Raw genomic sequence first — 25,871 nt, 5'->3', positions numbered from 1 at the left:
TTCATTTTAATACCAGTTTTATTAATTATCTGTACATATCCAATCATAACATTAGTGGTAACATTACTTGGACATACAAAAATATATCTTAATTATATGTAACTTAAGATAGAAGTAATAACTTAGTGGTACTGTCATCTCATCCTGTGATTTGGTTTCATAATGCAACTAAATTTATCATGATAACGAGGTAATGACATGAATTTGTCCTCTAAATTAGAGCTTACAGATAAATTTGTGTGTAGTTTCCATGTAACCTTGATGGTTATATAATTGTTACCACATTATTGAGTTCATGACAGTGTTGTGCTTTTACTTTGTTATAGATTCAGTTTTTATCTCCTTGTTTAATATACTTCATGTCTAATTAATGTCAGAGCTGTATTTTTGTTTTACATATTTGTAGGGCTCCTAATAAAAAATGGTAATTCCTGTGGAAAGTCTTACACACATATACATTATACATTGCACTGAAAAACTGTTATTCTATTTTACTAGTATGCATTTTCAAATATAGTTTTTCTTGCAAGTTTCAGCAGTCGTACTCCCTGTTTGCTTCCATGTACACAACAGGGAATGTCCTCTTCGGATCACTGTTACTAATTAGAGAATAGCTCTTAATAAGCTGTTCTTGGAGTTCCTGACGACGTACCTCACGTTCTGTTTTGTGCGCCCTGATAGCTTTTCCAAGAGAACAGGCGAAAGTCATCCCAAGGAACTGAAATGGCATTTATTGTTAATATTAGCATGTTTTTGTTTTCTTGAATTTCATCTAATTTATATTGACATTTATACATGACTAACAGAATGATTAACTATCTCTGTATCGAGGGGAGGACCTCTAAACTAAACCTACATGAAAATAAAGATAGTAAAATATTATATCTACCTTCCACTAGGCTGGAAACCTGCAAAATAAAAAAAGTACAAAATCTTGTCTTTTCAAAACAATGATTCCTATGTTTGCAGAATGAGACTTCCTTATTAGCAGTGATTAACTATGACACAGGCCCATATCAAGTAAGAAATAGCATAAGAGTGGAGAGAGAAATCGTCAATTAAGTTGTTGTTTCCACATGGGGTTATGTATGGTAACTGCACTGTAGCTTATACTTAATATGCTTTCACATGTGGCTCTACTTTTCATAGGATAAGAGGTGCCCTTCCCTGGACTGCAATAAAAAGTGGTAGTGGTTGCAAAAATAAATAAACAAAAATTTAAAAAAGGAGAGAGAGAGAAGTTAACGGCAGCTTTCCTTTCCTCAACAGTATACTTTTGTTATTGCTGGGTATAAGCCTCTTCTTTTTGGTGTCATCCCTCCCAGTCCTGCGCATCCTGCATCCACACCTCAAAATAGCTTGTGAAGTTATGATTACTTATTATGTAAAATATGAAAACCAGTCCATTTTTAAGTAGCCTAACATTGGTAAAGAATTGAGTTGCCTATTTATTTTATATCATATTTTTGCATAATCATGTAAGAGCTTAGTTTCAGGCATTAATGTATCTTATGGGGCCTATGTTCTGTGTCATGCAGTGGTTTGATACTACCTGTAATACTATAGCACTAATAGTACAACATACTATATTTTACTTTCTACAGGTTTTTTAAAGTCATTTTTAAATTTTTAATTGAAGTTTTGTTTCATGCTTTTCAGACTTTATATCTTACTAGTAGACACCCTCCGATTTTCATACTACCCCCACATCTACACAAATACTTTGCGGGACGAACATGAAATGGCGAAACGAGATCATTCTATTTTATCATTGTCACTTATTTGATTTGTGTGTTTCTTTTTTTTTAATTCACACATATGTTCATTGGCTCTGTTTCAGTATATTTGTAACTAATTTAGGTAACATAAGCAGTAAGCTGTGGTGATAATTCGAAATCAGGTTGCAAGTAAGTGGGCTGCCATTGTGCTCTCTTGAAATAGGTTGCCTAAACTATTAGAGAAAAATCATTTGATTTTGTACTAATTTGTAGACCTCAAAAAGAACTACAAATAGTCTGAGAGAGCATGTGCTTATCCTTTACAGTTGAGTCACAGTCACTCTTTTTCTGCTTTGTAGTTGCTGAAATTGGTGACTTCAAAAGACAAAAATCATCATTATTAGTTAACCATAAGAGATGAACTTATGTTCTCACAGATTTTTATTTAGATCTTTTTGAGCTCAACAGCATGGTAACAAGAAGTTGCTCTTACATATTACATAGTGTATGTCAAGTGGGCATGCTGGCAGAAAACATTTTTACTTAATTTAGTTGATGAAATTTAAACAGCTGAACAGACTTTCATGAAACATAGCTAAGAACCATCCCGATTAAATCAGGTTTGTGTTGGGGGTTAAAAATGGATGTTTTGTTGGATATTGGGATGTTTGATATGAACAGCAGAATTTAAGTGGCCATTTAAAATGTGGGTATGAACGTCTAGGTAGGTAGCTCATTGAGTTGAGAAGGACCAAGTGAAATGGATTTGGGATTAGCTGGAGGGGTAAGAGCAGAGACTGTCCTTGACACAGAGCCACATTGTGAAAATGTTATCAATAAATCTTAATTGGACAACAGGTTTTAGGTGTTTAATGCGTAGGAGGAATTTCTCTTGTAAGGAAAAATAGTTGTGGGTCAAATTGTAATTGGCCAAACAATTAAGAAGAAGGTGGTGTGTATGATATCAGGAGGATATTGGGAAAGGTGTTTATGCATGGCAGCAATGCTGTAGGCATGGGGATATTGATGTACAGGGACATAGCATTCACAGGGACAAGAAATAAGACAATTGATATTGGGACAGCTAATGTGGACAGATGGTGAAGAAGTAATTAGTACTGTGGATGTATCAAGGAATATGGCTGACATTCTGAATGACAGAGGCTGAGAATCTCTCTATTGGAGTGTTGTAACCGGTTGCAATTGATGGTCAGCCTAACTAGAATGGATAGTTGTCTTGGATGGAGTATATTGTGTGAACATGATAAGGAACATGCAAGGACTAGAGAACAGAGGGAGAGAACAGTAATACAATGCCAGAGAGAGTTTAAATATTCACAGATCAGAAGCAGTTGCATGTTGTGTGTAGGAACAGGGAGGATCATGCAGTTAAGTTTTCCACTACTATATGTTGATCCATTACTGCGCAGTGGAGTTCTTGTCAACCAATTGTGCCTCTCAAGCATAGTTCACAGGCTACCTCACAGCTTTAACAAATTGTAAAAGTTGCTGTGGAGAAATAAAGAAATAATAATAATTATTATTATCATCATCAATCATCATGGAAACTTCATTTGACATTAACTGCTAACATTGTGTCAGAGTTAATGTAATACATTGCTTCAATGTTCATGGCTGTATCTGCAAACCTTGGGTGTAATTTGTATTATAGCCATGAGAATACCTTGAGTATGCAATATGCTTTAATAAATGTGCTATGTTTAAGCACAACATTTGTGCTATTTGCTTTTTTTACTCACCTGTAATAAAGCAATTGAAATAGCAGCTGTTGCAAGCAGCAGGACACTTTGGTTAATCAGGAGTCCCAAACGTGATACACACCCAGTAGCAAAGATATTTGTTCTGCAAGAAGAACATTACATAAAGTACTTCATTTACATGTTTTACAATTACAGTGTCTGTACATAACTTACAATGCATATATTAACAAAAGTGTGCTCATTATTTAAAGACAGCTGGAATTATAACTGATGACAGCAGGTCAGCAAGACAGGTGTGTGAACTTTATCTGCTAGAACTGTGACTGTGTTCGTGTGAGTGCATATGTTCTGCTATTTCAACCACACACAATGTAATCTATTGGTTCCAAAAGGATTTTATTATTGTTTTCTACATTTAAACTTAATAACTGAGAAAAAATGTTTCTTTAAGTACTTTGTGTACTCATGGTACAATCTGATACAAAATATATGACACATACATGAGTGCTATACATATAACTTCAGAAAATGCATTAGCTGTGACTGAAAAGAACCATGTAAAGAAACAGACATACTCCTAACTGGTTTGAGGACTAGCAAACATTTTCATGATCATTGAGAATTTTTGTTCAGTGTTGTATTAGTCTATTGCCCTTGTCAGTAACATATTTGTGGGAGGTACAATATACATTCACTACCAAATGAATTGATATAATTACCTAGTAGTGTGTAGCATCCATTTTACTTCTAATAATGGTACCAACACAGTGTGTTATGGATTGAAAGTACTGAGGCAGATGGGACTGGTGGGTGGGTGGGGATCCTTAAACCAATCATGCCTGCTGAAATGTTGCTCACAACTCATTGAGATTAGTTGGAGAGGTATTCAAAGTGCATATTTGCCCACAGCTGTCTCAGATGTGCTTGATAGGATTGGGGTCACGGGATGTCTGGAGCCACATAAGCTCTCACATGTCAGTGGAGTATTCCTCAGAGTAGTTTAACACAATTTGGGTGATAAAGTCATGCAGCATGTCACTGCAGAGAAAAGTCACATATGTGGTGTTATCTGTATTGCTCAGAGATAAGTGGGGAATGGGGTTTTTCAATAATGGACGGCCATACACTTCCTGCATCACACAGTGAGGGTCACAGAAATTTTATATTCTCAGTTATGTAAATCATGAATGATGATCTTGCACAAACACAACAGTTATGACAACTATGTTATATTTCAATTTTTAGAATATTTTCATAACAACTTCAAGTGTATTGAAGACAAGGAGTGTACTTTCCCATCAAAGCCATTACACAAACTGTAAAAATGTTTGGTTTACTGAAAATACATACTACTACATGATGTATTTCTTTATGCCCAAAAAGTTCATTGGGTAAAAGAGGTACCGGTATTATTATTAGATGAAACAGACCCACTCGAGGACTGTATATAACATTCATCCAGGATTAAAAGAGAGATTTTATCATAGGCCTACAGGTCTTTGTGTACTGAAAACAAAAGAAAAGAAAAAAGTTCAAATGGAACAACATAGCTTTTACAGAGAAGGTGAAAGTTTTCTTTAGATAACAGCACTACCATCATTGTGCATGCTGAGTTCTACAGAACTGCTCATAAATGCCTTTAAGAGGATGAAAGTTTGATGAGATAAATAAATGAAACAGAAACTTGTTTGTGTTAGACATCCTGTTCTACATCCTGGAGGACCACCTCACTAAGGATCAGTTGGAATGAAAGTACTGTAAATCTAATCTAATCACATTTTGTCAGTTAAGATGACAGATGGCAGTGATTAATAACAGAGAGAAAATTGTACAATCATTCCAAGATACATTTAAATGTTTGCATATTTCAAGTTGTGAATGAGGAACACAGGTGGCTTACAATGAAAATAATTATGCCTGAGAGCAATGACTGATAAGGTGTGTGAAGTCATTTGAAGTATGAAGAAAGGTGTCTAGATATTATTGTATTTCATTACGAATGGTTAAAGCTGGAAGCAAAGTGATGCAAAAGAAAGTTGGAAAATTGTTTACAATGTGGCTGCAGAGGAGGACAATTCCCAAAAACTTGAAAAAAATTTGTAATTATTTTACATCACAAAAGAATGAAAATAAAAGAAAACAGTCAGCCACCACTCAGTAAAGACAGTGTTCATTGAAACTATCACATGAAATAAACATTAGATTGTAATCAGATGAAAGAAGAAACTAGCTGTAGATGTAGTACAGCAGACTATTTTCAGCTCATGAATGTCTGGGATTCATATGTTTCAATAAGACTGTTTTCACAGAGTCCATAGGAAGATCCCTTAAAAACAAGGCACTGATTCAACTTTCACTGGTATACTGAACAATAGATTTATAAATCCTACAGGCTCTGTTAGACTTCACTATGACAGTGAGAAATTCGGAATTTGATGAGTAGTAAACAATGATGTTCCATACCATCAAAATTATTCTCTGCAGCTCTTGAGAAAATTATAAGATCCTTAAACTGAGGAAACCTAAAAGGAATACATGTTAATGGAAAGTATCTGAATCATCGTTGTTTTGCTGATGACACTGTACAGTTTACCATCAGTGCAGACAAACTTCCAGCAATTAATGGAAGAATTCAATAGTATAGATAACTTTGAAAGTAAGTTTGACAATGAATTATGTTAGCATTAAAATTATGTAAACTCATTGCACTAAGAAGAAGGTTGTATTTGTTAACAGTAAAGTCATAGATATCATTGATCAACTGTGTAATAAGGGTAGTTGAAGATGACAGATTGATAATACTGTATATTATCAGTTTTTAGTTGTGAAACATGGACTTTTAATACAAAAATTATTCAGAAGTGGAGGACAGCTAAATGGGCAATGAAGAAATACTTGTTGGAAAAGATGGGAAAACAAACAAATAGATCAGGGAATGGACTGGATTGGGAGACATAATTATGACCATAATGAAATGTAAATATATGTAGGTTAGACATGCAACTAGATGATAGAATGACCAGTGAAGTACTTTGGTGTTGTCTGAGAGGTAAGAAAATACCTGGAAGGTGGTCAGCTGACATCAGAAAACACTCAGGAACAACATGGATGCCTTTATCTGGAAATGGATGTCAAAAATCTGGCAGTGATTAATAATGATGATATGAGAAGCTGTTTGTATTTTCTCTCAAATCATAAATCCATTTCTAATTGTATAATCTTGTTTATCCCTTATTAAGATCTTTTGGTATATTAAAATTAACTTGATCATTAGCTGTTTCACTTTCACTTGATGTATTATATTTCACCTAACACTAAGCATTTATCCTTAAAGTAATAGTTCATGTTGTAAACATATTTTCATTGCTTCTCTGTATTATCTTGCTCAGTCTGTGAATTGAAAAGCAGGGGTAATGTTTTAAGTGTTTTTAATCCTATTAAATAGATTCAAACAGTCGAAGAAGAGAAAATATAGGTGTTAATTGTACTCGTGGAAAATGGATCTCCCCATTGCCTTCACCACAAAATAACACAAGACCAACACAGTTTGTGCTGACGTTTGGTGGGAAAAATAGAACTAGTTAATATACTGTGAACAATAGTTATAGGGAACAGTGAAAAGTTACCAACATTGAAAAACAATAGATTGAGGAATGCAGCGAAGAGCAAAAATGTTATTGTAAAGACTACATTAGAGTAAATCACAATAATTGTAGCTTCACATTACATCTCACCATAACTCTCTTTCTCCTGTAAAACAAGTTCACTAAACATTAAAACCACTAGGGTGAATCAAGCTTCATCCGACAAAGAACGCATTGTGGAAATTTGGGCATTTTGACACAATGATGTAGGAACCACATACAGAAATTGACACATTGCAGAAAATTTGCAGGGGTCAATTCATGCATGTTGTGTTGGTGGAGTTGCTGGTCATGCAGAGCGTGCCAGATGCTCATGCGGGGCATATCCCTTTTTAGTACTCATTATCTGATTCTCTTCAAAATTGAGAGCGCACACCTGTGGAGCACCACAGTCAGCCCTGTTATTTAGTGTGTGTGTGTGTGTGTGTGTGTGTGTGTGTGTGTGTGTGTGTGTGTGTGTGTGTGAGCGCGCGTGCGTTGGATTTCCTCCTTTAAGTCATGGATTTCCTCCTTTAAGTCATGATTGTTTCAGTGTTTATTGACATACACCAATTATTTAAGATAACTCCAAAGAAAAAAATCACTTGAGGTTAAGTCACATGATCTTGGTGGCCATTGTCGGTCATTGTTAGGCGAAATGAGGTGACCTGGAAACTCTTGTGGAAGACCTCACATGTTTTGCAGGAAGTGTGAGAGGTGGCACCACCCTTCTGAAATTGCAACTCACAAATATCCAATCCACTGAAAAAAAAAAAAAAAAAAAAAAAAAAAACTCTTACCATCCCACACTATCAGTTTTCATCAACAGTCACAGCTTGTTCTGCCTCATCTGCCAAAAAATATGGGTCAATAATGCTGCCCATCCAAAAGCCACATCAAACTATCAGTTTCTGTTGATACATTTACCCCTCTTGAACCATAGAAGAATTCTCTGAGATCCAGACATGGCATTTCACTTTATTCACAGATCTATTTAAGTGGAAGGGCTCCTCATTACTCAAGATTATGTTCCACACTAGATTGTCATCTTCTCAGAAATCAATCAACAAAATGTTGCTTTGTCTCATTATTGGCTTCTTACAGGTGCTGTATTAACTGAATCTTGTAGGGGTGGTAATGGAGATCATACTTGATAATTTGCCATGCTAAAGAATATCTTATTTGCAATTCTTGGGAATGGTGAAAAACTGACTTCAGTTGACTAACAGCCACACTGTCATGAATCACCACAATGTTTTGCACAGATTGGCCAGTACAAGTGCACTCACAACTCTAAAGTTTGCTGATGAACCCATTTCATTGAACTTTACAATAATTCTGTGAACTGTTGATTCACTCAGAACTTCTATGCAGCCATAGAATCACATGAAGACATCTGACAGTTGCTGCTTAACTTTCTCCATTCTGATAAAATGTTTTCACTGTTAGCACATGCTGCACAGTAATAAACTGCTCCATGATTAGACACCCAACAAAAAAATTCTAGAAATTTAGACTGAAGCAACAACTTGAATGTTCACGGTAACCGAAATGATACATAACAACATGATCAACTGACAAACAAAAATATACTACATGATTAAAAACTGGTGTGCTTTTTGAAGGATCCTGTATCAGCCTGCTTAGGTCTGTAGAGTTTATTTGAATACTTACGTAGTTTCATTTGAGGCAAAAGCTGCTACACATGACTGCGGCAATACTGTTCCATTGAATGTAACTGTGTTATCTCCTTCTGTTAGTATTCCAGCCCAGTCCTTTGGGCTTGCAAGACCACAACATTGCATCTAAATATAAAAATAAATAAAGTTACTATAGTTAATGTAAAACATAGGCCAGGAAAAAAGTCACTTATGCTTGCTTTAAGGTAAGCTGCACAGTATTGTGTACTTAGTTAAGAACTGACAATCCTGTAGCTGACAAATACATTAAAAGTATTTTTAAGGTTTAGTATTATCCATCCACACATATACAGACACAAGCAGACATGTCTGCTTGTGTCTGTATATGTGTGGATGGATATGTGTGTGTGTGCAAGTGTATACCTGTCCTTTTTTCCCCCTAAGGTAAGTCTTTGTCTGCTTGTGTCTGTATATGTGTGGATGGATATGTGTGTGTGTGTGCGAGTGTATACCTGTCGTTTTTTCCCCCTAAGGTAAGTCTTTCCGCTCCCGGGATTGGAATGACTCCTTACCCTCTCCCTTAAAACCCACATCCTTTCGTCTTTCCCTCTCCTTCCCTCTTTCCTGATGAGGCAACAGTTTGTTGCGAAAGCTTGAATTTTGTGTGTTTGTTTGTGTTAGTTTGTGTGTCTATCGACCTGCCAGCGCTTTGTTTGGTAAGTCACAGCATCTTTGTTGTTAGATATAATACATAAAATCTGTTGACAAGAAGAGTATGTGGGTACTTTTGCACACATTTATTGATTTTTTGGATAAATTAATTTCTAAGCATGATTACATGAACATAACGGCTTTTGCTCTCATTTTAAGTAAAAAGCTGGTGTTCACAAAGTAACTGAACAAAGTTACCATAAAATGATTTGCTTTAAATGTGCAAAGCTAAACAGCCAATGTGCATTACTCGGTGAGGGTACACAGAGGGTGATTGTTTTCTTCATTTCCATAGAAAATAAATAATAATTAAAGAGGGGTGGGGTGGGGGGTGGGGGTGGAGGGCAGAAGAAGAAACTATGAGGAACAGTCTGCTAACCAACCATCCACTCCTAGTATATGCTGGGTACTGATTAAAAAATAATGTTTTAAACCAAATTATGAAGAAATACTTAAAGAGAATTTTGTTATAATTGGTAATGAGTCCATCTGTTTGCAACTGATTTTTTTGTGCCAGACATGTTTCACCTTTATTATTTGGAAGGTGCCATCAGTGGCCTGAAAAATGTACATATTTGTGTTTACACTAGCTTGTTTTTCATATTGGACATTGTACACTGAGGATGCAAACAGTCCTGACATTTTCTGGTTTTTATAACATAATAGTAGTTTAAATTTCCACTTACAAATTTAATAGATGCTGCTCCACATGTGTATGTGTTCCTGTTTTATAGCTGTTGTTCTGCTTAATGCCATTCACAATTTCAGTTGCACAGCACTAGAAAATGATCACTCATTTACATTGTGATGTTTTGCATGTTCATGAAGTAAATGAGTGTTCATTCTTAGTGCTGTGTTTGTGAAATTGCAGATAGCAATATGCAGAGCAACAGCTGTAAAATAGGAACACAAATGCAGGGAGAGCAGGATCTATGAAGTCTGTACATAGGAAGTTTAACTACAGTAACTTATTAAAAAATCAGAAACTGCCAGAACTGCTTATAACTGCGATGTGTACTGTCCAGTATGTAAAACAAAACATTGTGAACACAAATATTTCAAGCCACTAATGACGCCTTTGAAACAATAATGATGAAACACCTATGGTATGAAAAGATCATTTCATTCAGTTGCAATTAGATGAATCAAATGCTTTAATTATTGGCATAATATTACACACAAATAAGGATGTCAGGACAACAAAATATAAATAGGGTAATAAGTCCATACCACAGGTCTGTTTAGTATATTTTATTTCACTGTGTGCTTTGTTTTATATCATATGAATAACCAGATACAATAAATTACCCCAGAAGCCACTGTTGTGCTAACAATTAAGTCAACCAGTAGGAAATGCAAGAGAAATGATGATGCTATCATTGGGAGCAATGGTAGGAGAGGAGTTCCAATTCCAGGCAAAGGTGACGACTAGCTATTAACAAATCTGCTGGAACAAGAGGTATTTAGAATGTTTTCTTTACTGCAAGATCATTTTTTGAAAAAGGCATGAGATCAGAATTTTATCAACAGACAAGGGGCCCAGTCAATCTCATGGAGATGTGGCCTGTGGTTCACATGCATTAAATAGGAATTGCAGTTTTAAATATTTGTATGGGCAGGATAACACAGACTCTCTAATCAGGGACATTGGAGCATCTTATCCCAACTTGGAAGTGAGCAACCACACACTGAGAAAATCAGATCTGTCCATAATTGAAGTAACTGAATTGCTCAAGCCCATGAAACTGCCTGTGCATCCCAGAGTTTGCATATGATGGAAGAAAATGTTACAGTACTCAGTTCTCTGGCACCAGTCACGCGGAATATCATGCCATCTCTAGTGGGGCCTCCACATGATCCATGACCTAGGACAACCTTGGAAACAACCACACCAGCAGCGAAGAGCTACATGTCAGCGGTGTCATTGCTTGGCTGTAAACATTGCTTCTTTTGCTATGCACACAATGCTTGACTCTAACAGTACGCAACATTCACAGGTGTGGCAAAAAAAAATGAGACTTGCAGGAGGGAGGTTGTAGCAGTCCCAAAACAAATGGTCCTGAACCTATGACAGTGTACCAAGTAAGTGATAAATCTATAAATTTATGGAAGTGCAGATTTCTCAGGACACAATCCAGTAAATATGCTTAGCTGTGTTCATAGGCAAACACCCAGTGAAATTACTTCTGGACGCCAGTGCTTCTGAGTCCATCTTGAATCAATCTACGGTACTTCAATTTAGGGGCACTGACCATGCAGGGAGCCAAGACAAAGATGCAGGCTTATCTGTGTTCTTAGTTGCCCTTACCAGGAAAACTTCCAGTTTCACTTACAACAAAGTCATTTGTCCTGTAAATTTTCTGATGGTAGCTGACTCTGTAGTGGACAATGTTTTTGGGATATACTCTTTTTCACACCTTTGGATTGACAGTTCGTGAAACAGTAAGTGGACTAAAATGCAGCCTGCTTCAGTATTCTTTCAGGCAACCATCTGTAACAGTTTTAGGGTTCACCTTTTGGCTAATGAATCTGAATCAGCGGAAGATTATTTCGCAGCTAGCACCCACCTTGACACCCAAATGCTGTACAGTTTTCTAGCAATTTACAGAGTCACACCAACTGATGGCCGCATCCCAGCAGAGCAGCCTTACGGCTGCCCTCAGTGCACCCACATTGATGTATTGTTTCCACCTCCGGCACATGTTGTCGATGAGACCATTTCTCTCTGGATGACTGACCCCTAGTGGTGAAGGATATGTTCAAATGCCACCCAGTCTGAATCTGCAGTATGATCTCCATCTGCCACAGCTCCTTAATGTGCATGATGACCTCCTCCCGTGAACTTACGCAGTACCACCAAAATCAAATTCACCTCTCCCATCCTGGTGAGCAGCTGTTTGTTTCTCAGCCCCCAGCAGACTCTCCTGTGCTTCTGTGGCAACTTATACTACTCACATGGAGCGTTGTTCTACCCTGTCATTTTGCAGCAATGCCCATGGAAGTCAATCCATCATCTTTGTTGCTGGTAACTCCTCCAAACCATGCACCAACTCAGCGTTCACCCTCCATGATTGTTGGTGGGGCAGGTGAGGGGCAGGGGAAGGGGCTGATGGGTGTATTTAGTGACACCATATGATATTGCTACAGAAATCTTGTTGCTGGTACAGCATTAACGTTGAGTGCCATAGCACCATTACTTAGATGGTGCTAGTCATCAGGACCACACCGGAATTTAGCATGTAAGCTGGTCGAGGGCTGATCTGAGACAGCTGTAATGCGATCTGTGGAGTGCGATGTGAATTTACTACCTGTTTGGCTTTGGTGCTATTGTCATGGAGTCCATTTGTCACAGATGGTACTTTGATATGGTGTGGACTAGACCTTGCTACAGAACACAGACTTAAATTACCTTGCGCTGTTTCTGAAGTACATGTTGCAGATATATCCTGTTGTTAATAAACCAGAGCAGGTCCCTACTATCTTTTGTGTAACTTGCCTTTACAAAACTAAAAATGAAAGAGATTGCCTGGTAAGCTTCACCAAACTTTTATATCTCTACCTAAAAATGAATATTTATGCAAACTTATTATTCCAAAATTTCCATACACTCTTAATTTTGTAATGATAGCCTTTCCTTCCCTTACATACCTAACCAGCAACCAACTTATGCCTCCCATGCCTCCTCCCCTAACTGTACTTGGTAAATTCCATGAAGTCTTGCTCTTACTTTTATCTGTGTAATGCATTCCTATTTCAAATTCATTAGCATTTCTGTGACACTACTTGTCCATTGAAGGCTCTCGTCGAATACCAGGCTGCATACAGTTGCGTTCCTATTTATTTTGATGTGTATGTTTGTGAAAGATCCAATATCACTCCAGCATACTCCATCTGGGGTCTTATAAGCAACAGCAAAGGCCAATTCACACTGGCCATTGTGACAGTATCACTTCAGAGTGTATACTCACACTTCCATAACATCAAGTCAGTTCAGGTCACATGATCTCAAATCGTATGGCTGTACTCAACTCTTTTCTCATGGAAGTTATGGTGTTTGCAAGATGGTTCTCAACTGCTTTATGCAGAAGTGCACATACACAATGTGGTAGCTTTTGTATGTGGATATTAGAGTCCACATGTGTACAAAATCAATTTTTCACATTATTCTGTCTCAAAAATTTTTTTGTTACATGTTACATAAGGGAAATTTCACACACACTACAAGGAGTTCAAAGAAGAGGAATCTGCATTTTATAAATATTTTAGGATATCGAAGCACCATTTTTTTCCATTTTTTGTCAAACTGCAACCAGAATTACTGTAATGAACACAGTGTCATAAGCTGCCATCACACCCCATGAAAAATTGGTTTGTCTAAGGTTAAGTTTAATTGCCATTTCAGTGCAAATTTTTGTGCAATGGGCAAATCTCTTTCAATATCTTTCCCTTTGAGATTTAGCTATAGGTTTTCTTTACATTTTTTATTTGGCTTTTAATAGTTCAAGTGCCTTATTTGTAGTGGTGTTAGCTAGTGAAACTGCATAAATGTTGAATATTAATGCTTGCAAAACTGTTTCACACACAGCCACGGAGCTGCTTAACAGTATATAAGCCTGCCACAAATACAAATACAAATTTAAACAAATGACTCTAATATGTTACTTGATGTACACCTCACAAAACAAGCATTTTGCCATTATCGCAGTGTCTGAAGGTTTCAGTCCATTTCTGTATCAAACATTACAAATTCCTGACAACATACAAATAAATATTAATTACTAATGAGTTTGATTATATCCACAGGACCTTTTTCACCATGGGCTGTAGTCGTATTGCAGTCCACTTCATTGCAAAATATTAAATACTGTTATGTATAAAAGTCAACTTAATAAATGTAGTAGAGGGTATGTAATTTAGAAGTGCTATTGAAAATACTGTTCTGGCATGTGACATTTGCAACATAAATGTGAGAAGTTTTAAGATGTTTAGAAATCAGATCTCGCACATTCTTTATTTTTCCACAATGCGTAAATGTAGTTTGAGTACCCCATATCATTCATGTATAATTCAGACTACTGCCACACTGCTTCAGTTAATCTTTTGTCATTCATTATAAAACTGCAAATTTTAACAAAAGAAATAACAAAATTAAACAGCTGACAACAAATAACAAAAATATTGAATAACAAAGACTTAGAAATGTAAGTTAATGCAGATGCTTGACACAACCATGTTGATTAAATATCTGGGCATAACATTACAAAGCAGTATGAAATGGAATGGGCATTTAAGGACTATAGTAGGGAATGTGAATAGTTGACTTTGGTTTATTGGTGGATTTTTTTAGGAAAATCTGGTTCACCCTGTTCAAGTGTTCGGGATCTGCATCACGGTGGATTAAAGGAAGACAATGAAGCAGTTCAGAGGCAGGCTGCCAGATGTGTTATTGGTAGGTACAAAAAACATGAAGGTATTACAGAGATGCTTTGGAAACTCAAATGGAAATCACTGGAGGGAAGGCAACATTCTTTTGGAGGAGTACTATTGAGAAAATTTAGAGAACCAGCATCTGAGGCTGACTGCAGAACAATTCTACTGCTACCAATGTACATTCCACACAAGGGCCATGAAGGTAAGATTAGAGAGATTAGGGCTCATACACACACATAGAGACAGTTGTTTGTCCCTCACCCTCTCTGTGGGTTTAACAGAAAAGGAAATGACTAGTAGTTGTATAGTGTACCCTCTGCCATGTGCCATATGGTGGGTATCAGAGTAGTATGTAGATGCAGAATAACAACCAATATCAACCATGAAAAGCATGATGAAACAAAGTATGGAGGATGAGCACATGGCTGTGTATCAGGAGGAAGTGAGCTTGGGGGTCACATGATTTAATCACAGACAATGTTATCAACCATCAACACTTTCTTGCTGAGAAACCTTGACACTGCCATGCTGTAACATGATGGCCAGTGCAGATGCTGCCAAATGCATTGTAGAATGTTCTGACAGGATATGACTTGATGTGACAGTCAGTGTCAATTGGCCTTGATGGTTTCACCTTAGTACCCTTTCTTGCAATGTTCAGTAATTTCATAATAATCTGCATATTATTATATGACTTGTTCACTATGTCTGTGTTCTGTCCTCCGTATAGTTTTCTGGCACTCAAGTGTTGCATACAGCTATCATCATTGTTGTCATGCTGTGACAAAATCTGGTCCTAGCCTCTGTGTTTTATCTTACTGCTGCTGTTTGTGAAAGTTTCTTGTTGACTTTCATTTGCATTTTCCAGCATTGCATTTTCTCCAAGCCAGATTCTTATGATGTCAAAGTCTTTACCTTATACTCCTTTCAGTTTTTTATTTCCTTATGCAATACTAAGTTATTAAGTTGATTCCATTCCAACACTAATGTCATTTACATGAATCAGAAACAATAGTGGTTTTAATTTACTGCCAGTAAACTTTATTGACAAAACAACAAAGGTAATGATAAATATTATTTTAATAAATACTTATCGGAAACCAGCAACTGCTGACACAATATTACACATCACTACCAGCATCCCCACAGCTAAAAACTTGCTGAGATACATGGAGTGTTGAGTAATCAGAATCCCATTCAACAAAAGAAACTACAAGGAAGACAGGCAAAGAATCGGCACATAGCCAAGTACTATGAGTATGCCACACACACAGTGCATGAGCTTAAACAAAAATATTAATACTTAGCTACAGAATAAACACAACACAATTAAATGAGAAATTATGAAGCACTATAGAAAGTCATGCTTTACATCAGCCTAAGGTCACATCTGATGAACATTTAAAACAGCATAATTCTGATGAAAGTCAAAATAACATGAAATTCATCAAAACAAGAATAATCCTGGGGTTATATGTGTTTACTGAACAAACTGAAGGAAGAGAATATTTACAGTGCCATGTGTGATGGTTGTCTTTGATACTGTGGAGTACATATAAAAAACTTAATTTAATTAAAACTTGGTGAATATTCAGAGCAAACTCAGTGAAAGCAGAGAAAATTTCAGTAGGGTATGTACTAAGTTTTTAAAATTAACAATCTGAAACTTAAGCACTTTATTTACACATGAAAAGTGGCGTACACCTGAAGATAGATGCAAAATATCCTGAGAAAGCCTACTTACAAAGATTTAACAGCTGGATGTACAATAATGACTCTAGAAATAAAACTACAGCCACCTCTCTATTGCTCCTGTAGGGATAATTAGGACAACACTGGGTTAATTACAGCATACAGAGAGGCATTTAAAGGGTCATTCCTCCTATGATCCACATGTGAATGGAATGGGAAGAAGCAGTAGTAACGGGTATGATAGGATGTACCATCTGCCATGCAGTTCACTGTGGTCTGCAGAATATGGGTGGACGAGGGTAAGTCAATTATTATCCGCAATTCAGTTATATTTTTGTTTATTGTGGTAGTACTGTCTTTTACATTGATGACACACAATTTGTTATTTGTTGTCATATCTTTGCAATTTTCAAGCTGCTAGGTTAGTTTTGTCATCTCTGCCATGCTGTTAATCATGGCTGCTCCGCTGTCTATTTGCACCAAAGAAGAGCAATGTTCAGTGATCCGTTCTCTGTGGGTGGAAGGCATATCAGGGGCTGAAATTCATCAGAGACTTTTGGTACAGTACGAGAACAGTGTTTTGCCACAACAGAGTGTCTACAAATCGATTGAAAAATTCCAAAATGGTTGTACAAGTGTTACGCATGATGAAGGTGCTGGATGACCGTTTACCACCACAAATGAAGAAACCATTGAGCGTTCACGTACGTGAAATGATTCTCTTAGACAAACGATTAACTATTGATGAAGTGGCACATCATCTGCAGATTAGTCATGGTTCTGCCTACGAAATCATCCACAACAGACTTGGGGTTTCATAAAGTTTGTGCAAGATGGGTCCCAAAACAACTCACACAGTTGCATAAACTAATGTGCTTGGACATCTGCAAAAAAACATTTGGATCACTATGATAACAAAGAGGACAACTTCTTAGACAGGATCATTACTGGTGATGAAACATGGATCCATCATTATTTGCTGGAGAGTAAACAGCAGAGTATGGAATGGAAACATCTAAATTCGCTGTGCAAGAAAAGCTTCAAGACGAAACTGTCCACAGGAAAACTGATGCTTATGGTTTTTTGGGATGCACAAGGTCCAGTACTGGAATATTATGGGGAAAGGGGCACAACAATAAACAGTGTACATTACAGTGATATGCTTACTGCCAGGCTAAGGCCTGAAATTCAAAGCAAACGCCGAGGATTGCTGTCAAAATGTGTTGTGTTGTTGCACGACAGTGCCCGCCTGCATACTGCTGCCCACACTGCTGAAATACTCCAGAAACTCAAATTTGAAGTAATGAATCATCCTACATATAGTCCCAATCTTGCACCCTTCTGACTATCACTCGTTTGGTCCACTCAAACAGGCATCAAGGGGCCGTCGATTTGCCTCGGATAAAGCAGTGAAAGAAGCGGTGCATTCCTGGCTTGCAGCTCAACCAAGAACCTTCTTTTATGAGGGCATTAGGAAGCTTGTACATGATGGACCAAGTGCATTGAAACACAAGGAAACTATGTCGAAAAAAGATGTTCTTGTAAGTTTCCCATTTGATTACAATAAAATTTTATAACTACTTTGCGGATGATAATTGACTTACCCTCGTAGATGTAGAACTGTATGCTCTCTAAAGAATTGTTGCCTCTCTTTTTTTTGTCATGTGTGTATACCATTGTTATCTTTAATTTTTTCTTCATCTGTTATTTGTACAACATTTTTTCCTTTTAGCTTTTCTTTATGAGACTGAGCAATATCAGTATAACATTATGAAATGTTGTTCAAGTAGTATGTCAAGTCTTGGTGTTTGGATTACAAAATAAAACCACAAGAAACATATAACACTAGAGTATATGAAACAACAATTTGTGAAGTATAGTATCAGTATTACAGTTTCCACATACCACAGTTCTATCTCATGAACCAATGTAATTTTTGTGTTTAACTTACAGTTTGTTGTAAGTAATCCACTGTTTGTGCCATATAGACGTCTTTTGGATAATCGTGCATTGTAGAATTTATACTTCCAACTAACATGTCCACTAGTCCATCTCTGAGGACATAACTAGCAATACTGGCTGAGAGCTCCAATATGAAGATAATTCCAAGAAGGACAGCAAACTGTTAATACAAAAAAGATTATTAAAGCTTCATAAAATCCTTATACAGGATATTGCAAGAGGTGTATGAAGTACCACCCAGGAATTAAGTTGTGAAGTCATTAGTATCTATTACTAGCATGATACAGCAAGACAAGTATAAATTTCCTTTTCTTCTCATCCTACCATATTTTGGTGAGCATTAATTTAATGCTACTGTAATTTTTCAATGTCAATCCTGGAAATTCCACTTAAACTTCATGGATGTTCAGAGCAAACTCATTGAGAACATAGTATAATGTCAGTAGGATGTCTACTAAAGTATTAAAATTGGTGATCTGAAACTTAAGCACTTTATCTGCAGAGTTTTTTTTTTCCATCATGAAAAGTGTTTTTGATACATACCACCATTACCATGCATGTACTTTCACGTACTGCACCACAGCAACCAAAGAAGGCAACAATAAATATAATAATTCCCACAGCTATAAGTAAGGTGGCAGGTGTCAAGTATTTGTCCTCCAGAAAATTTATGTAATCATTATGTATAGCATAAATTGTTGTTCCAACCATGATGAGCAGGATACCAGTTATCTGAAAATAATAATAATAATAATAATAATAATAATAATAATAATAATAATAATAATAATAATAATACAAGATGGTTAAATGAATTAAAAAATGGAAGAGCTTTGGTAGAATATGAACAATGGTAGGAAAAACACAAACACTCATATTAAGAAAGTTTTGAGCACAGTATAGCCTGATAAACAATATCCTGAATTCTGTACTTCACCTTGGAATTTGCATCCTTTGTCAGAAATTTGTCGAGATATCTCTCCCTTTTGTTCTCTTTCACTGCCTATGCTTGCAGACTGATTGAGGTGTATGGGTGTGTTTGGTGGAGCGATGAGGTGAATGTAGAAGAAACAGAGGGTAGGAAGAGACAGGGAGCAGGGACAGAAGGGAACAGTTCGGAGGAGATGATTAAGATAATTTTATGGAGGAGAGTAGAGGACAGATAATGAGAGAGCCAATGAAAAATGGGTAGTGAGATGCCATCATAGAAACTAAAATTACAGTTAGAATGACAGTTTGTGAGGAACATTCAGGTATTGGGAGTGGAAGTAGTTGGAAATGATATGATGTCAAGGGCAGTATTAAAGAATATGTTACATATAGGGAGCACTACCAGAGTTTGAGATTTGAATAATTTTTGCACTGAAGAGGATGTTCATTTCTTAATGTAATTGGATGTGTGTGTCAATGAGACAAAGAAAAAAATCACTATACTAGACAGTGATCAATAAAATTTTTGTTTGAAATAATAACAATGATAACAGAGGCAGAGTCTTCATTTGGCAACTGAGAGACCACTTCCCACCCCAGGTTCATGACAGTCTTGAAATACAGTTGGCATACCTTTGTGATATATGCACAGATACTTAAGCGTTGCCACAGTTTTCAGGTACAGTTTGCATAACCCTCTGCCAGAAGAATTTTTACAATTATCCTTGACGATTTATTTTTAGAATTTTCTTGATGGAGGGACCAAGTAAGTTTTCGTCAGCAAATAACAAAACATCTAAATGAAAGATTCTTGCATCTCTGTTCTGTTTACTGTATTGTTGGTTTTGATTATAAAGGATATAACAACCAACAAAAATTAGGATGCAACCATTCACCTTAGCTGATTGACACATTACTCACAGATGCACTTAACAGCATAGATATATTACTAGCTTTTGAACTACCACTCTTTTAAGTCTGCAGTCAGTGACACACACTGACACACAAATTCAGCCACATGAATCAATTGTGCACTTAAGCTAGAAAGTGAGACATAGTTGAAAATTAGTAATGATGATGATGGCGATGTTGATGTTGCTTTATGGGACACTCAACATCATGGTCATCAGCACCCATACAAATTCCCAGTCTTTCCAGTTCCAATCTCACCACTTCCCGAATGATGATGAGATGATGAGGACAACACAAACATCCAGTCCCCGGGTGGAGAAAATCCTCAACCTGGCTGGGAATTAAACCCAGGACCCCATGATCCACACTTAGCAATGCTAGCCACTGGACCGTGAGCTGCAGATGAAAATTAGTAATGCCTCTGTGTTGTTTTGTATACCTATATGTACTGCATTGATCAGCTACAGGTGAGTGCTTGATTTTTAAATTTCGTGTTGTGTTTATATTCTTGAATTTTTTCCCCAATTGTATTAGAGTATAACATTCAGTACATACAAAGTATGGTAATGAAAGCTACCTAACAGAGCTTCTTTCTCAATGAATGAATTGGCAGTTTGAGAGTTGTCTCAAAATATTTTAGGGTGCAACAACTACATTATTTAGGAATGGCAACAGTTTGTTACTGTAAGGGGTATTAGTCTTCCATCAGCAGTGAAAACGTGATGTTACTTGGACCCTCATGCAACATTAACCTTAGACTTTGGTTGAGCAATCGTAGGTATTCTCCTAGATACATTTCAGCAGCACTGCTTCAACATAACAGTTCCATGTTCACAGGTATAGTGTAATGATTGAGTACTGTATTTTTTTTTCTTTTTTGATGTCTCAGTTTTATTCTCATTGTTTGTTTTCCCAAGAACAAAAATGCAGAAATTTTATCTTGTTATCTCTCTCTTAGCAAAATAATTGACGCTGTTCATAATTATATTCTTAAAAGTTTTAGAGCAATAATTAAAGGCACAAGTGGCAGAGAAAGAAACATGTCAATTTTAGCAGTGCTTCTTATTAAATTATCGAAGTTTATGGTTACAGGCATTAGTAAAAAGATTACAACAGTTCAGTAACCAGTAATTGCAATTTATTCCTGGTTTTGCTTCCATGGATTACAAAATCATAGATATAAAAAAGAGGGAGATTAAAGTTTATGCCCCTTTGATTATGAAGCATAAGAGATGAACTACAAACTCTCATTGCAGATGGATGGGGAAGAAAATTTGCCATGACCTTATTAACGAAATCATGAAAAATCTAAATCTTAATGGTTGGTAGAGGACTTCTACCATTGTCCTCCTGTGTATGAGTCCATTGTCTTACTGGTTGAACACTGCATGCAAAAAGCAAAAATCCAGATTCAAGTCCAGAACTGACAAAGAGCTGTAGCTTGCCATTGATATTGTTGAATGGACATTGTGTACAAAGGTACGCTCTTTATCATGTTTGATTGATAATCTTGTTTCTTCTACAGGCACTGTTACAAATGATGTTGGCAATAAAAATAGATTTGGTATTTTGAAGATAAATGTTTTCCTTTCCAGCTGCAACATCTGTTATCTTTTACTATGTAATCAATAGCTGGTACTGCTTAAAAAATGTATCCCAATTAGTAGCATTATTTTTTGTTTTCTTCCACACTTTTTTTTTTTTTTGTTTCTTAGTTTTTCTGTAACTAAGGTACAGTGATGTACACTGAGGTGACAAAAGTCATTGGATAGCGATATGCACATACTGTATACAGATGGTGGTAGTATAGCATATACAATGTATAAAAGAGAGTGCATTTGTACTCAGGTGATTCATTTGATAAGGCTTCTAATGTGACTGCGGCCCTACGATGGGAATTAAGAGACTTTGAATGAGGAATGGTTGGTGGTTCTAGATGCATGGAACATTTCGTTTTGGAAATCATTAGGGAATTCAGTATTGCGAGATCCACAGTGTCAAGAGTGTGCCAAGAATATCAAATTTCAGGCCTTATATCTCACCATGGACCTTTACTTAATAACCTAGCAGACAAGCAACACTGCATGAAATAACCACAAAAATCAATGTGGGACAAATGATGAATGTATCTGTTAGGACAGTGTGGCAAAATATGGTTAATGTGTTATGGCAGCAGATGACTGACATGAGTGCATTTGACAACAGCATGGCAATGCCTCTCCTGGGCTCGTGACATTATTGTTTGTTCTCTAGATGTCTGGGAAACCATGGCCTGGTCAGATGAGTCTCAATTTCAGTTGGTGAGAGCTGATGGTAGTGTTCAAGTGTGGCACAAACACCACAAAGCCATAGACCCAAGTCGTCAAAAAGGCACTTTGCAAGCTGGTGGTGGCTCCATAATGGTGTAGACTGCTTACATGGAATGGACTGGGTCCTCTGGTCCAAGTGAACCAATCGTTGACTGGAGATGTTTATGTCTGGTTACTTTGAGACCATTTGCAGCTATTCATGGACTTCATGTTCCCAAACAACAATGGAATTGTCACCAGGCTACAATTGTTCATGACTGGTTTGAAGAACATTCTGGACAATCTGAGCAAACGATTTGGCCACCCAGATTGCCAAATATGAATTCCATCAAACATATATGGGGCATAATGGATAGGTCAGTTTATTGCCAAAATCCTGCACCAGCAACACTTTTGCAGTTATGGATGGCTATAGAGGCAGCACAGTTCAATATTTCTACAGCAGACTTCCAACAACTCCTTGAGTGCGTGCAACGTCGACTTGCTGCACTATGCCAGGAAAAAGGAGCCCTGACATGATGTTAGGAGGTATCCCATGACTTTTGTCATCTCAGTGTATTGCCTTTGTAAAAATGATCAGCTTTTTCTATTACAATCATTCACAGACTTTCATTATTTAGAAAATTTGAATTATCGAGAGGGGGTTTCATCAGAGCCAAACAACTTTCATTATAGAGAGACATAAAAATCTTTCTTATCTAGATAGTCTTGATATGCTTTATCTAAAGATCACAAATGTATGACATGTCAATTCATCTGCATCTGTGCAGAAGATACTGACATAATTATTTCATTTTCTATAATAATTGGTTTCCATCTAAGGAATCTCACCTACGACTAAATCATTAAAATAGAATAATAAATATCAACTGAAGTTACTTTGTTTTTAGTGCTGTTTGGAGAGGAAAAAAACTATAACCTCATTTGAAAGCACACAGAAACAAAGAAATCAGGTATGTCTAATTAGTTTTCCTCCACTGCAGGGTGAAAATTCATTCTCGAATTTTTCCTCCATTCCATTTTTGATTTTTCCTCAAATGTAACCTTTTCTCCAATTTATTGTATACCTGTTTCTGTCAACAGCATGGGTACCTCATGCAGCTGTATAAACTCACTATCCATATTTGTGGTGCACTTAACATTATTTTTCTGGACACTAAGCAAAAAGGAAAGGCAGACTGGAACATGTGGAAGAATGACAGATACAGAGGTGGACAACAAACCATTGACAACCCAGCTCAAGAGAGAACTTTAAGGTATGGAACATATTTTCTTTGTCTGAATTGTAAACTGATATCATCCATTGTTCCAATTATTTTTTCTTATCAGTTAGGGCAAAGACATTAGTTCATTCTCATCCAAAACTTCTGCGCTTCATTTGGTCACTGGCTAATGAATACATAAGAGTTAAGTTACAGGGCTCATAATTGTACCACTCATGAAATACTTGTTGGTAAGGAAAAGTCAACTTTTCAAAAATATTATGTCTGGAACTTGTGTTATACATCGCCTTTTGAACAGTATCTGAAATATGTGTTCCAGGACCATAAAAATAATTATATGTATTTTATAGTCAATATGTAACTTACCACAAATAGAAGGTTGAAAGAGAAAAGTAAATATTTAATACAGCGCATTCCCTTATCTAGATCTCGAACAGCCATTTTGTATTATCCTTGTGTGTGCTGCAGCAGTAACAGACTGATCACAAGACTGGCATTTCTGTTATCAACAGAGTCCATTATCTCTGTGATAAAACAGATCAATTATCTACTGCCAGTTCTGAGAAGTACCTTTTAACTAGATAAGATACAATAACTTCTAGCCAAAACCTTATATTGTCTTGCTTTAAAAGTGGAGCTGGCTGATGACATTAGTATTGTCAAACACTTACATACTTTGAAACAGAAAGGCTAAAGTCAACAATAGATATAAGATGTATTGAAGGTCCTTAACTGAGGCCAACAGTGACAGAACTAAGGCACCCAGCACAATGAATAAATAAACAGGCATTCAGTTTGAACTGTGGAATAATGAAAACATTAAATCCATCAATATGCAGGAGCATTTAATGTCTTAAATATTTGAAATAAAGCGTTTCAGGAAAGAGCAACTATATCTCCAAGGATTCTAATTTGACTGTCCATATTTGCCACATTATTGGCATAGAGCATCCACCCTCTAGCAGAAGCCATGAGGAGATACTAACTCCTACAATGCAGCAATTAGCTAGGAAGCATTTTGGGCTATTGAAAATGACTATGAGTCAAAACCAGTTTAACCAATAAACAAAATTTGTATGAGCATTGACTAATAATCTTTACAGTCAAATTCTGATTTGTTCAGAAAACAACTGATGCATGGTGATATACAAATGTTGAATCATTGTTTGATATGTTCATTGTATCTTCTGTCATTCCTCTGTTAATCTCAAAATGAAATTGGGCTGGTAGGATTTCAGTCCTACAGGAACGCAAGTTACACATGTAAATATAGATAATGGGGTGAAGAGAATGAGTGACTACTGAATCTCACTTGTTGTGTCACTGTCTGTAGGCAAAATGAAACTCTTGAAAAATCCAGTCATTGTAAAATGCTTTTTACATAGTAGTACATCTTCCCATGACATCAAGTAAACATAACAGAAAACAAGGGATCACATTTATTGTAGCTTATTTCTCTTACTGATGCATATAAATTATCTATTGAAGACATTGAAGGTCTTTTATAATTGATGGTATATCCTGATAACATTAACATTCCAAGCAGTGTATTGAAGTAAAGTCTATCAAACAAAAGGGTACCAAAATGAGTTATATTTCATTTGCAGAAAAACACCTCTACTCTTGATCTAATAAGAACCCATATTATGTGATTTCAGATACAGAGCACCACTCTACAAGTCAATGAGAAGTATGTTAACATTTATATGCATAAAATGTAAAAGGATAGGATTTTCAAAATGAAACTATGATGAGATGGAAAAAACTCAAGCAATCACATATAAGCAGACATGGGCATGTACAAAAAAAAGATACTTACCCTTGTTTTGGGGACTTGACAATCCATTATGTGGAAAAGGTCAAAAAATGATTGCAAAATACAAATATATTTATGTACTTTCATCTTTGAGGTCAATACTCATTGGCAAAGTTCGTAACCTCCTGAGAAAAGCACCATCCAAGCTTAAACAAGATACCAAACTGCAGAAAAATAAATGTGG

The 25,871-nt window shown here is 36.5% G+C and overlaps 1 protein-coding gene across 1 annotated transcript; it reads right to left on the bottom strand.

The window, feature by feature from the left end:
* Positions 1–24,373, bottom strand: LOC126251247 (CD63 antigen-like). Its single transcript, XM_049951624.1, has 6 exons — positions 24,238–24,373; positions 19,041–19,229; positions 18,487–18,657; positions 8,737–8,867; positions 3,479–3,581; positions 1–718 (listed from the first exon to the last, which is right to left on the bottom strand). The coding sequence occupies exons 1-6, from the start codon at positions 24,310–24,312 to the stop codon at positions 533–535; spliced, it is 855 nt and encodes a 284-aa protein (XP_049807581.1). The 5' UTR covers positions 24,313–24,373; the 3' UTR covers positions 1–532.
* Positions 24,374–25,871: the final 1,498 nt, after the last annotated feature.

The sequence above is a fragment of the Schistocerca nitens genome, chromosome 1 (assembly GCF_023898315.1).
Source record: "Schistocerca nitens isolate TAMUIC-IGC-003100 chromosome 1, iqSchNite1.1, whole genome shotgun sequence".
Lineage (NCBI taxonomy): Eukaryota > Metazoa > Arthropoda > Insecta > Orthoptera > Acrididae > Schistocerca > Schistocerca nitens.
This window is presented reverse-complemented; position numbering and strand designations above follow the sequence as displayed.